The sequence below is a fragment of the Delphinus delphis genome, chromosome 1, assembly GCF_949987515.2.
Source record: "Delphinus delphis chromosome 1, mDelDel1.2, whole genome shotgun sequence".
Lineage (NCBI taxonomy): Eukaryota > Metazoa > Chordata > Mammalia > Artiodactyla > Delphinidae > Delphinus > Delphinus delphis.
In genome coordinates, this window is record NC_082683.1 from 67414402 (window position 1) to 67433351 (window position 18950).

Sequence of the window (18950 nt, forward strand, 5' to 3'; positions counted from 1 at the left end):
TATGCTCAGAAATTGGAATTTTAAAATCTGCAGTTCTGATGGAATGTTTTGGCTCAGGACTGCACATAGAAACAGCATGTTGTTTTCTGTTGTTCTCCCTCCCACCCTATTAGTTTACTGTGTATTAGAACCTCGGAGCTGTGAATACATTGCCTAACCCCTCAGAGTTGACCATATTCACATATTATTTGGTAGCCTAATTCAGTAGGAAATGTGGAGAAAAGCTAAAGAGGAATTGAAATCAATAATAACTTCATCATTACTACAGGATTGGAATACCTCAACATTAATTTGTTTGGGGGCTGAGCATCTATAGTAGTTCTTAATCTGGGACCTGTGGATTGGTTTTGGGCATCTAACCTCATATACACACACACACACACACACACACACACACACACACACACACTATTTTTTCTTTTAATAGTATGTGAGTGTATTTTTTTAACACTGTATTTAAATGACATATGGGGAAAAGTCCCCATAGTTTTCACCAGATTCATAGTATGGTCCTAGAGCCCTCAAATGGTTACGAACTAGGATGCTAGCTCTTGACAGCACTGTAAGAGGATGCAATTCTTCCATTCTATATTTTACATCTATCTGGCAGGGCGAGAGCCTCTACCCTAAACAAAAATGGCGGGAGCTGCTTCACACGTAGCCCCTCACGCAGAAAGGCTAGGAGGCCCCCGCGACTTTCTCTCCACCTTCCCACTCCTGACCCCGGAAGGACTCCGCCCCCGGGGTCGGCCTGCGGCTCGCTGCGGCGGGGAAGTAGGCGTGGGCAGGCTACACTTACCCAGGAGCGCCAGGTACGCGGATGGAGCAGGCGGGCGGAGGGTCGGGTGGGGTCGCAGCGGACACGGGGTAGAGGCTGCTGGGCGGGCAGGAGCGCCAGCCTGCGACCTCTGGACTCCGAGTGCGGGTGGAAGAACAGAAAGCCGGAGGGAGGCCCGCCCGGGACCGCTGAATCAGGGTGGGCTGGCGACCGCTTGGAGCCGGAGCGAGGGTCGGTCGGGGCGGCTGAACCGAGAGGGAGCCCCTTTCCTGGTCCTCTTGGTAAAGAAAAAGGAAGCCCTCAGAGGAGAGCGCGGTGGGGGTGAGGGAGGCCTGAGGGAGGGGCAGCTAGTGTGGTACAAGTTCCTGCAAGAATGTCAGTGGTTTGAGCAGGGAGTGGTTTTTGGATGTGGAAGATTACGCTTTCCTTGAAGATGCTTTCCGAGAATAATTTAGCATCGGGAGGTTTGTGGCGTTAGAGGCCTAATGTAAATAAAGTTTTTCAACTTTTATTTTCTGGAGGGAGGACTCCAAAAGGTCTTGCTCGTGCACAGACCTTTATTTTTTATCATTATTGCAACTAAGCATTTTTTGCTGTATTTCAAGGATCTTCTCAGATTTCGGTTGTATAGATTATCAAAATTTTGTGGATATTTCAGACTTTCATTCTTGCTTGGATTATGAAGTTCAATTTTAGGGTGTTTAAGAAACAAATTCTATTTATGACACTTATTTTTAACTCTCTCGTGGTTAGAATGGAGAGAAGCGAGTAATATTACAGAGTATAATATTTTTAGTGATGTTTTAGACCCCCCTCTCGAAATTTGAATAATCATGAATCTGCCTTCATGTTTTTTAAAATTAATATTTATGAAAGCAACTGAAATGACCAGTTTTTAAAAGCTATTCAGTTATTAATGATTAAGTTTGGAATCACTTCCTCAGTGATTTTAAATGAAAGGGAATGAGGTGGTTAGAATGCAAAAATAGAAATTTGTCAGAATTCTTTTAAGAAAACCCCTGCGGCAAATTGAAGTGATTGCTTTATTTTCTTTCTCCTCTGCTTAAAAATCTGGAACTCTGTTATGGAGAAAATCACTTTGGGTGAATTACTCTCAGTATCTTTTTTTTTTTAATTTTTAATTCAATGGCACAGATAGCTTTAATGATCCAGAATCTATTTCGTTACCAAAAATGTTTCTCTAAAAGAAATTGTCAGGTTTTTTGGGGTTTTTTTTTTGAGGGGGGGGATAAATGTGCTTCCCCTCCTTTTTTTTGTGTAACATCTCAAAAAAGAAGTACATGTAGGCACTTAAACAATCAAATATTACAGAAGCACTTATAATGAAAAACAGTGGTTCCCTGCCCAGCCTCCCAACATCCCTAGTCTCATTCCTCAGAAGTCTATTTTTCACTTGTTTAACTGTTTCTTCATGATTTCCTTTGTATTTCTGAATAATATGTCTCTATCACAGTTTGTTGGTTAGAATAAATGTACTTCAATTAGAAATAATTACACTGAGCTGAAATATTCTAATTAGAATATGAGTGAGGGGGAATTAAGTTTATACTCCTTGAGTGTCCCTAATAGGGAAAAGGTAAACGGTCAGTAGCAGTAACTCACCTTAAGAAGTATTACTGTGCTTGATGTGAAAGGAAACTACTACTTAATCAGTAGTTTGTGTTTTTTTGTTTTTTTTTTCCGGTACGCGGGCCTCTCACTGCTGTGGCCTCTCCCGTTGCGGAGCACAGGCTCCGGAAGCGCAGGCCCAGCGGCCATGGCTCACGGGCCCAGCCGCTCCGCAGCACGTGGGATCTTCCCGGACCGGGGCACGAACCCGCGTCCCCTGCATCGGCAGGCGGACTCTCAACCACTGCGCCACCAGGGAAGCTCTTAATCAGTAGTTTTGATAGTTGTCCGAAAAAAAAAAAAACAAAAAAAAAAGGGGCTTATTAACGGAAGGGATTAGTCTACTAGAGTTTAGAAAAAGAGAACAGAGATATATGCAGAAATAAAGGACTTAAAGTATAGCAAATAAGTTTTTATAGAGGGATTGTTGGTAGTTTCTGTTTTCTCTTTGGTATTTTGTACAGCACTCTGCAAGGGAAAGAAGTATTGAATTCGGTAGGCCTAAACATTCTGGCTAGTGGGGAAGCCTACTCTTGTACATCAGGCTCTTTCCCAGCTTGTATGAAATATTCCTTAGGGTCCATTAATTTTGTGCTCACCACACAGCCTTTTATACTTAATTCAACTCCCTGCAAAGTCTTATTTCAGAAAGGGTATGTTTTGATAGCATATAAAGGTATTCTTTCACTAGATAGTGTATTTCCTTATTATAAATGAGCAAATTTGTAAACTATATTAATACTCTGTGAATTTGTTTAGTGTGTGTCCAGCTGGGTACACTGATAAAATTGAGTTTCTGGCTCTACAAAGCATAGACCCAGACCCTGAACCATCATGTTTCTGTCAGCGTTGTGCTACCTTTAAGGGCCTCTCTCAGTGATGACTGCCTTCTCTGTGGACAACTGATGTTTCTTTCTTTGGTTTCAATAGAAATAGGCATTCAAACAATATTAAAATTTCATAGCATGTATGTCATTTCTTTCAAGAGCTTTCAAATGGGATAGTAGGATCAACTATATTCCAGTATAAAATAAAAATTTTTCTAAAACGGGACAGTAGGAGAATAAATGCATGAGTTCTGAAGTTCAGTGAGCCTTGAGGTTCATTTTTAGCCCCTAGAGTCAAGATTCCAATCAGATTTCTTTCAGTACCTGACCCCACCCAATGCTGTTATTGGACGGAAATAAGTGGGAAGAAAAATATTTTAGATTACTATTTAACAGCTGAAACATTTATTTAACCAGAAAAGAGAGAATCTAGAACCTGCACTTTTCTAAGGAAAGTTTACTACTTGAACTCAAAATTGAAATCTAACTCATGTTCTTTTTGGTTACTTTGGTGATTAATAAACTTTTAGCTCAAGTAAATTTGGCTCAGAATGTTATTTTCTTCAGGTTGGTGTGCAAAAAAGACAGCTGTTTAATTAAGTGCAAAAAAGAAAGCTGTTTAAAAAGAGTTAAATTTTCAATTTGTATCTTTCATTTGTAGAATAACCAGAAATCTTTGTGGCTAATATATTTTTTGTTTCATTTATTGAAGATTAGAAGAGGAGTCATGTCAGAAGAAACAGTAAGTGAATCACAGTTTTCCCTGAGGACAGCAGCACTAAGAGTATTTGATCTTCCTCTGTCTTGGTACTATTCTCTCTGCCAGGTAAAAAAAAAAAAAAAAAAATGAAATACGAAGTTGAATAATAAGTCTATTGCTCAGAGCGTATTGTGTTTACAGTATTTAAATTTCATTTGGGGTTTTAAATGCTTCAAAGTGTTTATTAAAGTAGTTTAAAACTTACTTGGTTTTTATTTATTTCACGTTTTTTTGTTGTTATCATATTCATAACTCTTAAAAGGAGATTGTATTACTTTAAAAAAATCTTCCTACCTTAAGTGAATTTACAGTCTATTACAGTTATTTTCAGAGAATTATGTTATTCAGATAGGCTTGTTCTCACTATTACAGTCCTTTAATTTTAACTTTATTTTATTGTGGTAAAATATATGTAACATCAAATTTACCATTTTAGGGCTTCCCTGGTGGCGCAGTGGTTGAGAGTCCGCCTGCCAATGCAGGGGACACAGGTTCGTGCCCCGGTCCGGGAAGATCCCACATGCCGCGGAGCGGCTGGGCCCATGAGCCATGGCCGCTGAGCCTGCGCGTCCGGAGCCTGTGCTCTGCAACGGGAGAGGCCACAACAGTGAGAGGCCCGTGTACCGCAAAAAAAAAAAAAAAAATTTACCATTTTAACCATTTTTAAATGTGCAGTTCAGTAGCATTAGGTACATTGACACTATTGTGCAACCAATCTTGAGAACTCTTTTCATCTTGCAAAACTGGAACTCTGGAGCCACTAAACAGCAATTCTTTATTCCCGCTCCCACCAGCTACTGGCAACCACCATTCTCTATTCTGTCTCTATGGATTTGATTTGACTACTCTAGGTACCTCATAAGTGGAGTTACATAGTATTTGCCTTTTTGTGACTGGCTTACTTCACTTAGCAAAATGTTTTCAAGGTTCATCCATGTTGTAGCATGTGTCAGAATTCCCTCTTTTTCCCCAAGTTGGATAACATTTGATTTTATGAATATACCACATTTTGTTTATTCATTCATTCATTGCTGGAACTTGGGTTGCTTCTACCTTTTGGCTTTTGTGACTAATGCTGCTGTGAACATGACTGTACAAGTATCTATTCAGATTCCTGCTTTCAGTTATTTTGGGTATATACCCAGAAGTGAAATTTCTGCATCATATGGTAATTCTATTTTTAATTTTTTGAGGAATTGCCATACTGTTTATAATAGTGGTTGTACCATTTTTTAATTTCTACCAGCACTGCACAAGGGTTCCAGTTTCTTTACATCCTTGCCAACACTTGTTTTCTGTTTTTTTAATAGTAGCCACTCATGGTAGTGAGTTGGTATCTCATCGTGGTTTTGATTTGCATTTCCCTAATTAGTCATGTTGAGCATCTTTTCACGTGCTTACTATCCATTCGTGTATCTTACATAGAAACATAGAAGCTGCACGGCCTGCAGGATCCTAGTTCCCCGACCAGGGATTGAACTCAGGCCCTAGCAGTGAAAGCACTGAGTCCTAAGCACTGGACCGCCAGGGAATTCCCAATCCTTATATGTCTATATATATATATGTGTGTGTGTGTGTGTGTGTATTTTTTTTTTTTATTGCCGCACGCGGGCCTCTCACTACTGTGGCCTCTCCCGCCGCGGAGCACAGGCTCCAGATGCGCAGGCTCAGCGGCCATGGCTCCCGGGCCCAGCTGCTCCGCGGCATGTGGGACCTTCCCGGACTGGGGCACGAACCCGTGTCCCCTGCATCGGCAGGCAGACTCTCAACCACTGCGCCACCCAGGAAGCCCATTTTTTAATATTTTTTTAAAAATAAAATTTATTTATTTTTTTGGCTGCATTGGGTCTTTGTTACTGCACACAGCCTTTCTCTGGTTTCTGCGAGCAGGGGCTACTCTTCGTTGTGGTGCGTGGGCTTCTCATTGCAGTGGCTTCTTTTGTTGCGGAGCACGGGCTGTAGGTGCACGGGATTTAGTAGTTGTGGCTCACAGGCTCCGGAGTGCAGGCTCAGTAGTTGTGGCGCATGGACTTAGTTGCTCCGTGGCATGTGGGATCTTCCCGGATCAGGGCTCGAACTCGTGTCCTCTGCATTGGCAGGTGGATTCTTAACCACTGTGCCACCAGGGAAGTCCCTCCTGTTATTTTTAATATATGCTTCTAATGCAGTTTACACTCCATTGTAGTAAATAAAAAGATACGTATGGAAAGTAGCATTTATTTCACTAAACTTAAACACTGAATTTCATCAAATCTAAGATGATCATTTTTCACATTTCAACATTTCTAAAACTTCTTTGCATCTTAAAAGGAATAGTACCTTAGATTGATAAAATATAGTATAATTTTATTTTATTTTTCTCTCTTTTTCTTTTTTTCACCATGCCACACAGCATGTGGGATCTTAGTTTCCCAACCAGTTCCCCCACCTTAGTTCCCCCATCTTAGATCCCTGCAGATTGGATCCACGCCCTGTTCTGTGGAAGTGTGGAGTCTTAACCACTGGACTGCTGGGGAAGTCCCCTAGTATAATTTTATATAGGCGAGGATGTTACACAGATAAGATGTATGAGAATAATACTGGTTAGTATTCACTATGTTTAAGACATTAGTTAGGTCATTTTTACATATAATGTCTCTAATCCTTAAAATAACCCTGGAATTTCTGTATCATCTCCATTTTACAAATCTGGCAGCTTTTTAACAGCTTAATTAACTTGTCTAAAATTGCATATATGATATGGGATTTGAACTTGCATTTCTTTGATCCCGAAATCCATTTTCTCTCTCTTTCTTTCTTTTCCTTTTTAGGATTACATGATTAAAAGAAAATTTGAAAAATACAGAAAAGAATTAAAGAGAAAATAAAAATTGCCAACAACCCCTCTATAAAAGTTTACTGGCTGTACTTTACTTAGGTCTTTTATTTCTGCATATATCTCTCTGCTTCCCAATCCCTCACTCCCCACCCTCACCACTCTGTCCCCCTCATTTGAGATTATAAAGTTGTATATTTTGAGCATTTTCTCTGTCATTAAAAATGCTTTATAAGTATAGGTGTACTATAGTTTATTGAATATTTCTCTGTTTTTGAGTTTTTGGGTTGTTTTAGCAGTTCATTATTTATATTTAAATCTTTGTCCAATTTTTAGATTTTTATTAAGGTAGATTCCTAGAGATGAAAATATTGAGTCTAAGTGTTTGGTATTTATTCTTTTATTCGTTTATGTTATCACACCATTTGGATGACATTTAAAAAGACCAGCAACAGGACATAGCAGCACCCACTGTGTGTAAAACACTGTGTTAGAGATTTTATATTGGTTACATTTACAAACTCTTTAATCCTTACAATGATTCTAAAGTAATATTATTCTTTAAAATTTATTATTTGAATAGCTAATACATTTACATGGTACAAAAAACAAAACTACACACACACACACACACACACACACACACACACATACACACGTACATACATGGAGATGTTTTCTCTCAATTCCTATCCACTGCTATAGGTAACCTTTTAGATTACTTGAATATCTTTCAAGGTTTCTTTATTCAGATATCAGCAAAAGCAATTATATTTTCCTTCCTTCCTTCCTCCCTCCCTTCCTTCCTTCCTCCCTCCCTCCCTCCCTCCCTTCCTTCCTTCCTCCCTCCCTCCCTCCCTCCCTTCCTTCCTTCTTTCCTTCTTTTCTTCGGCTGTGTTGGGTCTTAGTTGTGGCATGTGGGCTTCTCTTTAGTTGTGGCGTGTGGGCTCCAGAGCATGCAGGCTCAGCAGTTGTGGCACGCAGGCTTAGTTGCCCCACGGCACGTGGGATCTTAGGTCCCCAACCAGGGATCAAACCCGGGTCCCCTGCATTGGAGGGCGGATTCTTAACCACTGGACCACCGGGGAAGTCCTATATTCTGTTTTTTAGAAAATATTTATTTATTTATGCCTGTGTTGGGTCTTCATTGCTGTGCGCAGACATTCTCCAGTTGCAGCAAGCAGGGGCTACTCTTCGTTGTGCATGGGCTTCTCATTGTGGTGGCTTCTCTTGTTGCAGAGCACAGGCCCTAGGAGTGCAGTAGTTGTGGCTCATGGGCTCTAGAGTGTAGGCTCTGTAGTTGTGGCGCATGGGCTTAGTTGCTCTGCAGCATGTGGGATCTTCCCAGACCAGGGCTCGAACCCGTGTCCCCTGCATTGGCAGGTGGATTCTTAACCACTGCGCCACCAGGGAAGTCCCAATTATATATTCTTATTTTCTCTTTCTTATAGAAGGTATCATACTACTTATTTTCTTGCTTTTTTTATACTTAAAACATTTCCTGGAGATTTTTCCATATTAATATATGTAGTTTTTTGTTTTTGTTTTTATTCCTACAGCTACATGATGTTTCTGTATATGGACATTTGGGTTGTTTCTGATTTTGTTCATTACAAACAATGCTATAATGAATAAGCTTGATATACTTCAATTCACATAGGTACAGGTATAAGATAAACTTTTAGACTTTGGATTTCTGGGTCAAAGAGTAAATGTATTTAAATTTTGATGGATGTTGTTAAATTTCCTTCCATAAGGATAGTATTGTTTTGCACTCCCCAAAGCTTTGGGATTTTTGCCAATTATTTTTGTGTGTTTTGTCCACACTGATTCTACTATACAACCTGCTTTTCAATCCTAAGAATAATTTTCTGAGGCCAGGACTATTGTCCACATTGTTCCATGGAATATTTTTTTAAAAAATAATATAAGGAATCATTGCAAGTAAACTGAAGGATACATCCTCTACTCTCAGTCATGGTATTGCGTATCCAAAACTCATTCCATGTTATGAAATGCACTAAGGTGGGTCAGCAACCTACAGGCTATGGGCCAAATCCTGGCCGCTGCCTGTTTTTACAAGTAAAGTTTTATTGGAACACAGCCACGTTCATTTGTTAATGTATTATCTGTGACTGATTTTGTGCTACAACAGCAGTGTTCAGTGGTTACAGTAGAGACCGTATGTTCCACAAGCCTAAAATAATTTACCTGGCCTTTACCAAAAAAGTTTGTTGGCCCTGTACTAAGAGAGTAGGCTATAGTTGGAATAGCATCAAAGGACCAAGAAAAGACCAAGGAAAAGCTCAGAGTTCTTGTTCAGACAGTTCTGTAGCTTTAAATAGTTTTGTTGATTCTCCAAATTCAGAGTGTTATGTGGAAAAGGCTAAGAATTAACTAAGCACTTAAAAAATAAAAATCTGTCTAAATGTAGTGTGGTATCTTGAGTTGGCCTTAGAATAGAAAAAGAACATTAGTGGGAAAACTGGTAAAATCAGAATATATACTTTAGTTAATATTGTACTAATGTTAATTTCTCAGTTTTGACAAGAGTACTATGGTTATGTAGGATGTTACTATCAGAGAAAAACTGAGTGATATGGGAACTTTCTCTACTATCTTTGCAACTTTTCTGTAAATTTAAAATTATTTCAGAGACCCGTGATATGCGAGTAGGAGCAGTGTACAGGGTAGTTGTCTCTGAGGGGTGGCAAGGGAAAAGGATTAACCATGTCGTCTTTGATCAGAAAGGTGATCAGCACCGTGAAAGCCCCAGCGGCCATTGGTCCCTACAGTCAGGCTGTGTTAGTTGACAGGACCATTCACATTTCAGGACAGCTAGGCATGGATCCTGCAGGTGGACAGCTTGTGCCAGGAGGGGTGGCAGAAGAGGCTAAACAAGCTCTTCCAAACTTGGGTGAAATTCTGAAAGCAGCAGGCTATGCCTTCACCAGTGTGGTAAAAACAACTGTTTTGCTTGCTGACATAAATGACTTCAATACTGTCAGTGACATCTACAAACAATATTTCCAGAGTAGTTTTCCTGCAAGAGCTGCTTACCAGGTTGCTGCTTTGCCCAAAGGAGGCCGTGTTGAGATTGAAACAGTAGCTGTCCAAGGACCTTGTGACAGCATCACTCTAAGTGGGCCCAGTGTTACTTAGTCTGGAATTTTAATAATGTTTTTAAATTAATGTCTTAATTTTTACAGTCTTTGTTGGAAAGTGTAAGGTTGACTGAAATATCTGAAGTTATTATGGAAATACCATATAATAAGGGGAATTGAACATGAGTTGAAGATTAATAATGAATCTAGTTACTGAAGTTATAAATTACACTTCTATAACACTCATATTACTGGATGTGGGAAAAGAGACACACACTACATAGTTACTCAGAAAAATAAAAATAAAGGGAAATAACATGTAGGAAAGATGAGTTACTATTCCTGAGAAATAATAAAGAGCACACCTAATTCAGTTAAACTATTAATTTAATGATGTGAAATATTTAGTTTTCATGTCAGATACATGATTCTGCTTTTACTTGAGTAAAATTATTTAAGTTTGAATGTTAGAGGTAAAGGAGAAGAAACTGGACCAAATTTTATATAGATAATATTTTTCTAATGGAAATAAAATAGCATGCAGATTTTAAAAACTAAATAAAATAAAATCAAAATAAGGTGTTCGTTTAAAAAAATTTTTTTTAATTAAAATAATAAGAGTGCATATTTTTGGAATGTGTACTATGTGTCAGATATAACTTTACGTGTTATCTCCTTTCACAACAACCCTGTGAGGAAGACGGTATTATTCTCATTTGTCCAAAGGTCACAGTTAGCATATGACATGTGGTGTGTTCAAGTTACCAGAGAGATTCATTCAAACTATGTTTATTGAGTATCTACTCTGTTTCAGTTGATATAAAGTGGTGAACAAGATCTAGATATAATCCCTGGCATTATTGAGCTTAGAACTTCAGTAACGCTCTTAAGAGTCCCCCTGCCAAAAAAAAAAAAGGAGTGTTAAGTACTGTGTTAGAGGAATAGATCAACTTAGTTCTAGTTAGAACTTAATGCTGAATAAAGGGAAATAGGTTATTGGAGCAGGAGACTTGTGTGTGACTAAATAGCTATTCTGTCTCCAGAGAACATTAGATGACGGGGGAAACTTGACAAGAACATTAAACAATGGCATCGGGTTATGGAGTGGGGAGGATTGTGAAATCTGAGCACCAGGAACAGTGTCTTATTCCTTTCTTTGTATTCTCAGTGTTTGGCCCATAAGTTGGTACTCAGTTCATGTTGAATGAATAGGACACATGTCTGGTTTCCATTTTGTCTGGGGGTAAGGAACTGTATCACCTCGAAAAGCCCCTCAGAATTTGGGATTCAGAGATGCAGTATTTTCAGTGTTCCAGGCAATGATAATAGGAAATAATTGACTTTCCTCTGGGGAAGAAAGAAGTAACAAAATGAGAAGTGATAGGCAGGAGTAATAGAGACTTTCAAACCTTGTGTCATCTAGATTACTTGTGATAAAAATCTTTTCCTGGGAAATTTACCTTATTTTTGTCATGGAAAGGTTTCTTTTTTCATGAGATTAGGACTGTAAGTTGTAATGGGTCTTTTATGTAAAAATAATATTTAACATATACACAGAACTTGGATCTTAATAAAAGTGAATTGATTTATATTGTATTTGAATTCATATTAATAAAAGCATGTTATATTTTTGACAGTAGTTTTAATTTTGTATTTATGTCTCCTAATAGTTCTCTAACTTCAGTGCCCTAAGATATAGCAGAACTGACAGTTTAAGAACATGTGATCACTTAGTTATGGCTGGGCCTGTGTTAATAGATTATTTTCTTTCTTTCCTTTATTTTTTCTTTTTTTTGGCTGCACCACATGGCTTATGGGATCTCAGTTCCCTGAGGAGGGATTGAAACCAGGCCACAGCAGTGAAAGTGCCGCATCCTAACCACTAGTCCACCAGGGAACTCCCAATAGATTATTTTCTTTAGTTGAGGTCTTAATTTTGTTATCTTACATTTGCTTATTCAGTAAATACTAATTTTTATATTTGATCTAAGAAACATTTTTTGGGGGTAATGAAGTTAAGGCAGTTCATAAAATAAAATGAAAAGTAAGGTGTTCTTAATAATAGTGCTATTTTTAGAATTTATTTTATTATTGGTTGTTTAGCATCCAAATTCTAGGAACTGTTTTGTTTTGGTTTTTTTCCCTGAATCTCATTTGGTTGCAGTGAACACTGGAGCTATGGTTCCAGAGGGAAAAACATAGAAATGGAAAGAAACAAAGATTTGGCAATTCCTGTATGGATACATTACTGAAGAGAATAATTCTTACAGTTTGCAAAAGGAAAAAATCTGAGGCAACATTGGAATGTTCCAATTTTCCATGATAGTTTTGGAAGAAATTAAATGGATTTGAAAGAAAAGTAGAGTAAGAATAGTTTTAACTTTTTGTTAGATTACAGTCACTGAGGCCAAATAATAATGACAAGTGGAAGTAAATAATTTCTGGTATACCAAAAATGAGCAATTATTTTGGATTTATGTGTAGAACCAAGATGTTATTTTTTTAATTTATTTAGTTTAAAAATTTTATTTATTTATTTTTGGCTGCATTGGGTCTTTGTTACTGTGCGTGGGCTTTCTCTAGTTGCGGTGAGCGAGGGCTACTCCTTGTTGCGGCGCACGAGCTTCTCATTGCAGTGGCTCCTCTTGTTGCGGAGCACAGGCTCTAGGTGCATGGGCTTCCGTAGTTGTGGCACGCGGGCTTCAGTAGTTGTGGCTTGCGGGTTTTAGAGCGCAGGCTCAGTAGTTGTGGTGAACGGGCTTAGTTGCTCCATGGCATGTGGGATCTTCCCGGACCAGGGCTTGAACCCTTGTCCCTTGCATTGGCAGGTGGGTTCTTAACCACTGCACCACCAGGGAAGTCCCGAAGATGTTATTTTTCAAAAACAGCTTTATTGAGGTAAAATGGACACACATTAAACTATACGTGTTTAAAGAATACAATTTAAGTTTTATCATACATGTGTATATGCCTGTGAAATCCTTGGCACAGTCAGGGTAATAAACATACCTATGATCTCTAAAAGTCTATCATTCCCTTTTGTAATCTCTGCCTTTGCATCTTCCTGTCCAACTCCCCTCCCCCACTTTTCCCCAGGCAAGCACTGATCTGCTTTTTGTCACTATAGATTAGTTTGCATTTTCTAGAATTTTGTATAAATGGAATCATACAGTATGTACTTCCTTTTGTCTGGCTTTTTTTGACTCAACCTAATTTTTTTTTTTTTTTTGTGGTACGCGGGCCTCTCACTGCTGTGGCCTCTCCCGTTGCGGGGCACAGGCTCTGGACGTGCAGGCTCAGCGACCATGGCTCACGGGCCCAGCCGCTCCGCGGCATGTGGGATCTTCCCGGACTGGGGCACAAACCCGTGTCCCCTGCATCGGCAGGCAGACTCTCAACCACTGCACCACCAGGGAAGCCCAACCTAATTATTTTGAAATATATGCATGTTGCATGTATCAGTAGTCAGTTCTTTTTTTATTACTGAACAATATTCCATTGTATGGATATACCACAGTTTGTTCAGCTATTCACCTGTGATGGACTTTTGGGTGTCCTGTTTTTTCTTTTTTTTAAAAAAACTTGTACATAAAGCTGCTAAGAACATTTCTGTGCTAGTCTTTGTATGAACATATGGTTTCACTTCCTTGGGTAAATACTTAGGAGAGGAATGACTGACTCATAAGTAGGTATATGTTTAATTTTTTAAGAAAATGCCAGACTTCTTCCAAAGTGGTTATACCATTGGTATGGACAGTCTTTTTAATTTTTGCCATTCTAAAATAGGTGTGTAGTGGAATCTCATTGTGGTTTTAATTTGCATTTTCCTAATGACCAGTAGTGTTGAATGTGCTTTCATGTGCTTATTTGCTATCTGTTTATTTTCTTTGTTGATGTGTCTGTTCAAAGCTTTTGCCCATTTTTAAAAATTTATTTATTTTTAACATCTTTATTGGAGTATAATTGCTTTACAATGGTGTGTTCGTTTCTGCTTTATAACAAATTGAATCAGCTATACATATACATATGTCTCCATACTTTGCCCATTTTTAAATTGGGATTTTTGTTTTCTTACTATGTTTGGAGAATTCTTTATATACCCTAGATACAATTCCTTTGTTAGATAGATGATTGGCAGCAATTTTCTCCTAATTCGTGGATTGTCTTTTCATTCTCTTAACAGTGCCTTTTATTTATTTTTTTGTTTTGTTTTGTTTTTTTCTGTTTGTTTTTTTAACATCTTTATTGGAGTATAATTGCTTTACTATGGTGTGTTAGTTTCTGCTTTATAACAGAGTGAGTCAGTTATACATATACATATGTTCCCACATCTCTTGCCTCTTGTGTCTCCCTCCCTCCCACCCTTCCTATCCCACCTCTCTAGGTGGTCACCAAGGACCGAGCTGATCTCCCTGTGCCATGCAGCTGCTTCCCACTAGCTATCTGTTTTATGTTTGTTAGTGTATATATGTCCATGCCAGTCTCACTTTGTCACAGCTTACCCTTCCCCCTCCCCATATCCTCAAGTCCATTCTCTAGTAGGTCTGTGCCTTTATTCCCGTCTTACCCCTAGGTTCTTCATGACCTTTTTTTTTCCCCTTAGATTCCATATATATGTGTTAGCATACGGTATTTGTTTCTCTCTTTCTGACTTACTTCACTCTGTATGACATCCACCTAGACTCTAGGTCCATCCACCTCACTACAAATAACTCAGTTTCATTTCTTTTTATGGCTGAATAATATTCCATTGTATATATGTGCCACATCGTCTTTATCCATTCATTCAATGATGGACATGTAGGTTGCTTCCATCTCATGGCTATAGTAAATAGAGCTGCAGTGAACATTTTGGTACATGACTCTTTTTGAATTATGGTTTTCTCAGGATATATGCCCAGTAGTGGGATTGCTGGGTCGTATGGTAGTTCTATTTGTAGTTTTTTAAGGAACCTCCATACTGTTTTCCATAGTGGCTGTATCAATTTACATTCCCACCAACAGTGCAAGCGGGTTCTCTTTTCTCCACACCCTTTCCAGCATTTATTGTTTCTAGATTTTTTGATGATGGCCATTCGGACTGGTGTGAGATGATATCTCATTGTAGTTTTGATTTGCATTTCTGTAATGATTAATGATGTTGAGCATTCTTTCATGTGTTTGTTGGCAATCTGTATATCTTCTTTGGAGAAATGTCTATTTAGGTCTTCTGCCCATTTTTGGATTAGGTTGTTTGTTTTTTTGTTATTGAGCTGCATGAGCTGCTTGTAAATTTTGGAGATTAATCCTTTGTCAGTTGCTTCATTTGCAGATATTCTCTCCCATTCTGAAAGTTGTCTTATCGTGTTGTTTATGGTTTTCTTTGCTGTGCAAAAGCTTTTAAGTTTCATTAGGTCGCATTTGTTTATTTTTGTTTTTATTTCCATTTCTCTAGGAGGTGGGTCAAAAAGGACCTTGCTGTGATTTATGTCAGAGTGTTCTGCCTGTGTTTTCCTCTAAGAGGTTGATAGTTTCTGGCCTTACGTTTAGATCTTTAATCCATTTTGAGCTTATTTTTGTGTATGGTGTTAGGGAGTGATCTAATCTCATACTTTTACATGTACCTGTCCAGTTTTCCCAGCACCACTTATTGAAGAGGCTGTCTTTTCTCCACTGTATATTCTTGCCTCCTTTATCAAAGATAAGGTGACCATATGTGCGTGGGTTTATCTCTGGGCTTTCTATCCTGTTCCATTGATTCATATTTCTGTTTTTGTGCCAGTACCATACTGTCTTGATTACTGTAGCTTTGTAGTATAGTCTGAAGTCAGGGAGCCTGATTCCTCCAGCTTCATTTTTCATTCTCAAGATTGCTTTGGCTATTTGGGGTATTTTGTGTTTCCATACAGTTTGTGAAATTTTTGTTCTAGTTCTGTGAAAAATGCCAGTGGTAGTTTGATAGGGATTGCATTGAATCGGTAGATTGCTTTGGGTAGTAGAGTCGTTTTCACAATGTTGATTCTTCCAATGCAAGAACATGGTATATCTCTCCATCTGTTTCTACCATCTTTATTTTCTTTCAGCAGTGTCTTTTAGTTTTCTGTATACAGGTCTTTTTTCTCCCTAGGTAGGTTTATTCCTAGGTATTTTGTTCTTTTTCTTGCAATGGTAAATGGGAGTGTTTTCTTAATTTCATTTTCATATTTTTAATAATTAGTGTATAGGAATGCTAGAGATTTCTGTGCATTAATTTTGTATCCTGCTGCTTTACCAAATTCATTGATTAGCTCTAGTAGTTTTCTGGTAGCATCTTTGGGATTCTCTATGTATAGTATCATGTCATCTGCAAACAGTGACAGCTTTACTTCTTCTTTTCTGATTTGGATTCCTTTTATTTCTTTTTCTTCTCTGATTGCTGTGGCTAAAACTTCCAAAACTATGTTGAATAAGAGTGGTGAGCGTGGGCAACCTTGTCTTGTTCCTGATCTTAGTGGAAATGGTTTCAGTTTTTCACCATTGAGGACGATGTTGGCTGTGGGGTTGTCATATATGACCTTTATTATGTTGAGGAAAGTTCCCCCTATGCCTACTTTCTGCAGGGTTTTTATCATAAATGGGTGTTGAATTTTGTCGAAAGCTTTCTCTGCATCTATTGAGATGACCATATGGTTTTTCTCCTTCAATTTGTTAATGTGGTATATCACGTTGATTTGTGTATATTGAAGAATCCTTGCATTCCTGGAATAAACCCCACTTGATCATGGTGTTTTGATCCTTTTAATGTGCTGTTGGATTCTGTTTGCTAGTATTTGTTGAGGATTTTTGCATCTGTGTTCATCAGTGATATTGGCCTGTAGTTTTCTTTCTTTGTGACATCTTTGTCTGGTTTTGGTATCAGGGTGATGGTGGCCTCATAGAATGAGTTTGGGAGTGTTCCTCCCTCTGCTATATTTTGGAAGAGTTTGAGAAGGATAGGTGTTGGCTCTTCTCTAAATGTTTGATAGAATTCACTTGTGAAGCCAAGCCTCGGTAAATTTTAGAAAATTGAAATTGTATCAAGTATCTTTTCCGACCACAACGCTATGAGACTAGATATCAATTACAGGAAAAGATCTGTAAAAAATACAAACACGTGGAGGCTAAACAATACACTACCTAATAACGAAGTTATCACTGAAGAAATCAAAGAGGGAATCAAAAAATACCTAGAAACAAATGACAATGGAGACACGACGACCCAAAACTTAGGGGATATAGCAAAAGCAGTTGTAAGAGGGAAGTTTATAGCAATACAATCCTACCTTAAGAAACAGGAAACATCTCAAATAAACAACCTAACCTTGCACCTAAAGCAATTAGAGAAAGAAGAATAAAAACACCCCAAAGTTAGCAGAAGGAAAGAAATCATAAAGATCAGATCAGAAGTAAATGAAAAAGAAATGAAGGAAATGATAGCAAAGATCAATAAAACTAAAAGCTGGTTCTTTGAGAAGATAAACAAAATTGATAAACCATTAGCCAGACTCATCAAGAAAAAAAGGGAGAAGACTCAAATCAATAGAATTAGAAATGAAAAAGGAGAAGTAACCACTGACACTGCAGAAATACAAAAGATCATGAGAGATTACTACAAGGAACTCTATGCCAATAAAATGGACAACCTGGAAGAAATGGACAAATTCTTAGAAATGCACAACCTTCTGAGACTGAACCAGGAAGAAATAGAAAATATGAACAGACCAATCACAAGCACTGAAATTGAGACTGTGATTAAAAATCTTCCAACAAATAACAGTGCCTTTTAAAGAACAGAAGTTTTAAATTCTGAAGTCCAGTTTGTCAACTTTTTTTAAAAACTGAGTCAGGTTTTTGGTGTCATCTGAAAGAAATATTTGTCTAATCAGAGATCACAAAGATTTTCTCCTATGCTTTTTCTGGAACCCTTATAGTTTTAGGTTTTGTGTTTAAGTCTGTGATCCATTAGTTATTTGTTGTGTATGGTGTGAAACAGATTGAAATTCCATTTTATTGCATATGGATACTCAGTTTTTTCCAGCACTAGTTTTTATTTTTTTTAATATCTTTGAGTATAATTGCTTTACATTGTTGTGTTAGTTTCTGCTGTATAACAAAGTGAATCAGCTATACGTATACATACATCCCCACATCCCCTCCCTCTTGAGCCTCCCTCCCACCCTGGCACTAGGTGTTGAAAAGACTATTCTTTTTCCACTGGACTGCGTTTTTGTACCTTTGCCAAAAATCAATCTTCTGTATATGTGTGGGTCTATTTCTGTACTCTCTCTCATTGCATTGATCTGTTTGTCTCTTTGTGTCAACACGACAGTGTTTTGTTTATTGTAGCTTTATAGTAAGCCTCAAAATCAAGTAAGGTTAGTCTTCCAACTTTGTTTTTCTTTTTCAAAATTGTTTGGACTATTCTTGATCCTTTTCATTTCCATATGAATTTTATTTTTTTGGCTGCACTGTGCGTCTTGTAGGATCTTAGTTCCCTGACCAGGGATTGATTGTACCTGTGCCCTCAGCAGTGAAAGCACAGAATCCTAACCATTGGACAACCAGGGAATTCCCTCTATATGAAATTTAAAAATCAAGTATCAGTTTTTACCAAAAAAAAAAAAAATCTTGCTAGGATTGTCACTGGGATTGTATTGAATCTATAGATCAATTTGGGGACAGTTGACATCTTTGAGTCTTTCAACCTGTAAATGTGTTATGTCTTTCCATATATTTAGGTTTTCTTTCTTGAACCTCAGCAGTGTTTGCTAGTTTTCAGGATACATGCCTTTCACATCTTTTGTCGGATTTATCCTTAAGTATTTCATATTTTATGATGCTACTGTAAATGGTATTTTTAAAATTTCAATTTCCAGTTATTTATTACTAGTATATGAAAATAGGCTTTTGTATATTGATATTATATTTTATAGCTTTATTAAACTCAGTTATTAGTTCTGGTAGCTTTTTGTAAGTTTCATAGGGTTTTTCTACACAGATGATCATGTGGTTTTAAATGGTAATGAATAATTGTTTTTAT

General features: G+C 37.9%; 1 protein-coding gene and 1 pseudogene across 1 annotated transcript in view; both read left to right on the forward strand.

Annotated features, from left to right (window-relative positions):
- Window positions 1–942: 942 nt before the first annotated feature.
- MIGA1 (mitoguardin 1) overlaps window positions 943–18950 on the forward strand; it is a 91438-nt gene continuing 73430 nt past the window's right edge. Inside the window, exons 1-2 of the mRNA XM_060006136.1 lie at window positions 943–1059; window positions 3947–4060. Of these exons, the coding sequence (XP_059862119.1) occupies window positions 3962–4060 (99 nt within the window). The 5' untranslated portion in view covers window positions 943–1059; window positions 3947–3961. The remainder of the gene's footprint in view (window positions 1060–3946; window positions 4061–18950) is intronic.
- Window positions 9540–9971, forward strand: LOC132421051 (2-iminobutanoate/2-iminopropanoate deaminase pseudogene; annotated as a pseudogene).